This window comes from Protobothrops mucrosquamatus, unplaced genomic scaffold (assembly GCF_001527695.2).
Source record: "Protobothrops mucrosquamatus isolate PMUCROS unplaced genomic scaffold, P.Mucros_1.0 scaffold2187, whole genome shotgun sequence".
Lineage (NCBI taxonomy): Eukaryota > Metazoa > Chordata > Lepidosauria > Squamata > Viperidae > Protobothrops > Protobothrops mucrosquamatus.
The window spans coordinates 249,903-253,334 of NW_015388280.1; the positions used below are offsets into that span (position 1 = coordinate 249,903).

General features: G+C 39.3%; 1 protein-coding gene across 1 annotated transcript in view; it reads left to right on the forward strand.

The window, feature by feature from the left end:
- LOC114923163 (homeobox protein NANOG-like) overlaps window positions 1-1,031 on the forward strand; it is a 4,781-nt gene extending 3,750 nt beyond the window's left edge. The window contains exon 4 of the mRNA XM_029285751.1: window positions 609-1,031. Within this exon, the coding sequence (XP_029141584.1) occupies window positions 609-1,031 (423 nt within the window). The remainder of the gene's footprint in view (window positions 1-608) is intronic.
- Window positions 1,032-3,432: the final 2,401 nt, after the last annotated feature.

Genomic DNA, 3,432 nt, shown 5'->3' on the forward strand with positions numbered 1-3,432 from the left:
TGCCTTACCTCCCTTGAGCTGGGCCAGCTGGTGGTCGGCCTGCTCCGTCTCTGCCGCTTGCCAGCTACGCCTCGGCCGGCGCAGGGGGCGGAACCACGCATGCGCGGCGCTCCCGGGCAGGGAAAGTCCTCGACTTACGACCGGTTGGGTAGTCCTCGACTTACGACCGGTTTAGTCCTCGACTTACGACCGGTTTAGTTCTCGACTTACGACCGGTTTAGTCCTCGACTTACGACTGGTTGGGGCCGTGGCATTAAAAAGGTTGAGAACCACTGCACTAAAAAGATGCTTATGGGCTCTTTATAGTACAGTAGGTATTGTAGCCTGATCGTACATAAAATCATAGCTGATAGGTGAAGTGCATGTTTTGCATGAGAAAGTTTCTTGTTCAAAGCCTTGCATTTCCATGTAGAACTGGAAAATGCCTCTGCCATCAAAAATTAGAATGTGACTGGATAGAGGGAATGCTTTTGATCTAGAGGGATTATTGATTATAAGGCACCTGCTTCTGTTTTTAATCCTTATTGTTTAAGGACGGGGGGGGGGGCTAATGGGGCTTTTTGAACAAAAAATGCCATTAATGAAATTGTTTTGCTTATTTCTCACAGAATAGTTACTTGGACATAAACCCAAACTATCATGAAGGTTACAGTATTGGTGAGGCCAGGAACACCCATTCACTAGCTGCTGTGCATGAGAACTATACCAACAATCAAAACTATAGTTATAATAGTGACCACCACCAGGTCTACAGTAGTCCTCAGAATTTTTATCCAATTGGTGAGGATGGGAGCTTCTTTGGAAAAGCTGGTGGGGCCTATTACAGCCCACAAACCATCAATTATATCAACAACCAAAAGATGAATTTTTATCCTGGCTTCTCTGCAAGCATGGAGTATGCCACCATGAAGATGGAAGATGGGTATACCTTCCCCAATGCATCTTCTGCTGCATTCCCAGGACCCTCTGTCCACCAGCACTATCAAAGCCCTCTACAAACTCAAGGACCACAGAGCAACTGTAACTCCTAAGTTTCTTCCTTTTGTAGTCTTTTTTATTTTGCCAAAGTCTCCTACAACTTCCCACTCCCTCCAGCAAAGGGATCCTGGCACTTTTCAAAAGCTAGGCTTTTGCATAGACAACAGTTTGTGTGTGTATGTATGTGTGAGAGTGAGTGATTTTGAACTTGACTTTCATTAGGTCTCCTAGCTGGCACTAGGAAGAGACTGAATATGGAAGGCAGCTCTCATTCAGGAAATGAGAATTCAGGGAACATCAGACTTATTAGCTCTGTGCATGGCTTGCCTCTAGCCCCCCCAAACTCCCCCCCCAGCATCCCTTAATGCCATTTTATAAGTAATTTAGCTGGAGTTCAGATGCAAGTGCAGTTGGGAAGAGGCTCTGATTTGTGAACACATTCCTTTAGTGTCCTTATGCTGATTTGTTGGATTTTTCAACAAATCGAGATTTTGTATCTGGCCAATTTGAGACTTTTAATAGCATTAATAATTAAAATCCAGGAATAAATATGGTAGTGAATTTTCTTTTACGTGCAAGATTCACAAAAGAGATAATTTATGATTTAATGTTTATTGTCAGATAAGTCAATGTAGCAATTCTGAGAAAGGGAGAAAAATGCCTCTCTACTCTACTTATTACCTTCCCATTTATCTGTTAATAACCTATGCATTCCCCTTTGCGCCGCATCAGACCAAGAGCAGAGGTTTTGTTTCTCCTTTAAACAAGTATTAGTTGCTTATAGAATTATCAAGTATCATTTTCATTAGAATGCAATAGATACTATTGCTAGCCAATTGATACTATTGCTAGCCAATTGAAAGAACTTTCTATATTCCAGTTCCTTTTGCTGTGCAAAAATATTGTATGAGTGACTCATGTGGAAAGAGCATTTGTTGTAGTTCGCAGAAGTGTCTTTCTTTCCTATGAAGCTTTGGTACTTTAGGTTTTATTTCTGATTAGCTCTACTTAATAATTTTTCAGTTACATAAGTTATCAACAACCAAAAGGCCTAAGAGGAGATAGAAATCTATTGCTGGCAACTTAGATAGGGGGAAGGAATTTGTGGAAGAACAGTTATTGAATTCTTAAATGTTGCTTTTAATTGTTGGAAGTTTGTTACAGATAGAGCTCACAAAACTTTTTGTTAATCTGCAACATTTTACTCTGTTATCACTAGTTTTTCAATTTATATACTGTAGGGATTTATGCTACAGTGTTATAGTAAAAAGCATGAAACCTAACTAATGGGTTCTGTTCTTGAGCTTATTTGATTTATTGTACATATTTTATTGACTTACGGTTGGAAGGAGCCACTGAATCTGACACTATTCAATTCTGGAGTCTAAATTAAAGCACCCCAGTACATGATGTTCATCACATATACAGGGAAGGAAGTCCCACCATTGCCCATTTCCGCTGTCAAACTATTGCTTGTATTGGCAGTAACATCAGAGATTATCAATTTCTTGCTCAGTGTGAGCTCTAAAGTATTCTGGGCTGGCAGCTGTCCAACCTCTCTATGAAGATTGCCAGTGAAGGGGAAAGTGTCACTACATGAGGCAACGTAATATTCAGCTAAAATTTGATTTCAATTATTCTGTGTCCTGTACTTCTAGTCACTAATCCATTAAAACATGGTTATTCTGCATTTTAAGTTAAGCGATATGCAGAAATTCAGCATGTTCCTCAACTTGAAGAATTTTTGTCTGTTTGTGTAATTGCAGTACCCACAATTCCATTCTGTTTTGCCTTTTTATTGGATTGACTGGATTGTAGAATAATTGTATTTAATGATTTCTCTATTGCATGTCTTATCAACAATTTTGAAGTGAGGATTAAATTACAGATTGCTCATTTTGTAAAAAAAACAGGCATGATGGTTATGAAATGACAACACACACAAAAAAACAAATTTTTAAGCAAAGTAAAGCAAAGTGAGACTACTCCCTCCAAGTCTTTATGAATGCTAGTCAGTATATGAGCAGTACACAAGCTGATCCCAACAAACATACATTCTTCCAGTGGAATCTTATAAAAGCCTAGTCAGAAGCAAGACAATATTGAGGTCACTATCTTAAAAAAGTATTAACATGGGTGTTGAGTGGAGAAATATTCTTCCCCCCACTTCATTACTCCAGGAGAACAAACTAGAAAAAAATCAGAAGAAAGTTTTGAATTATTTTCTAGTCAAAAGTTGTAAGAGGGGAATATCCATTTCTTTATTACACCAGCACATTTCACAGTCCAGCCCAGACTATCTTCTTGCTGGGAGGTAAGAATGGTTCTTTGGTCCAAAACATTCCCTTGTCTAAGGATGATCCATGGCAGTGTGGGAAATGAGAGCACACAGTATTTGAACTGCACACTGATTCCACTATAGGGAAAGAGGAATTTCATAGATAGAAATGTTCA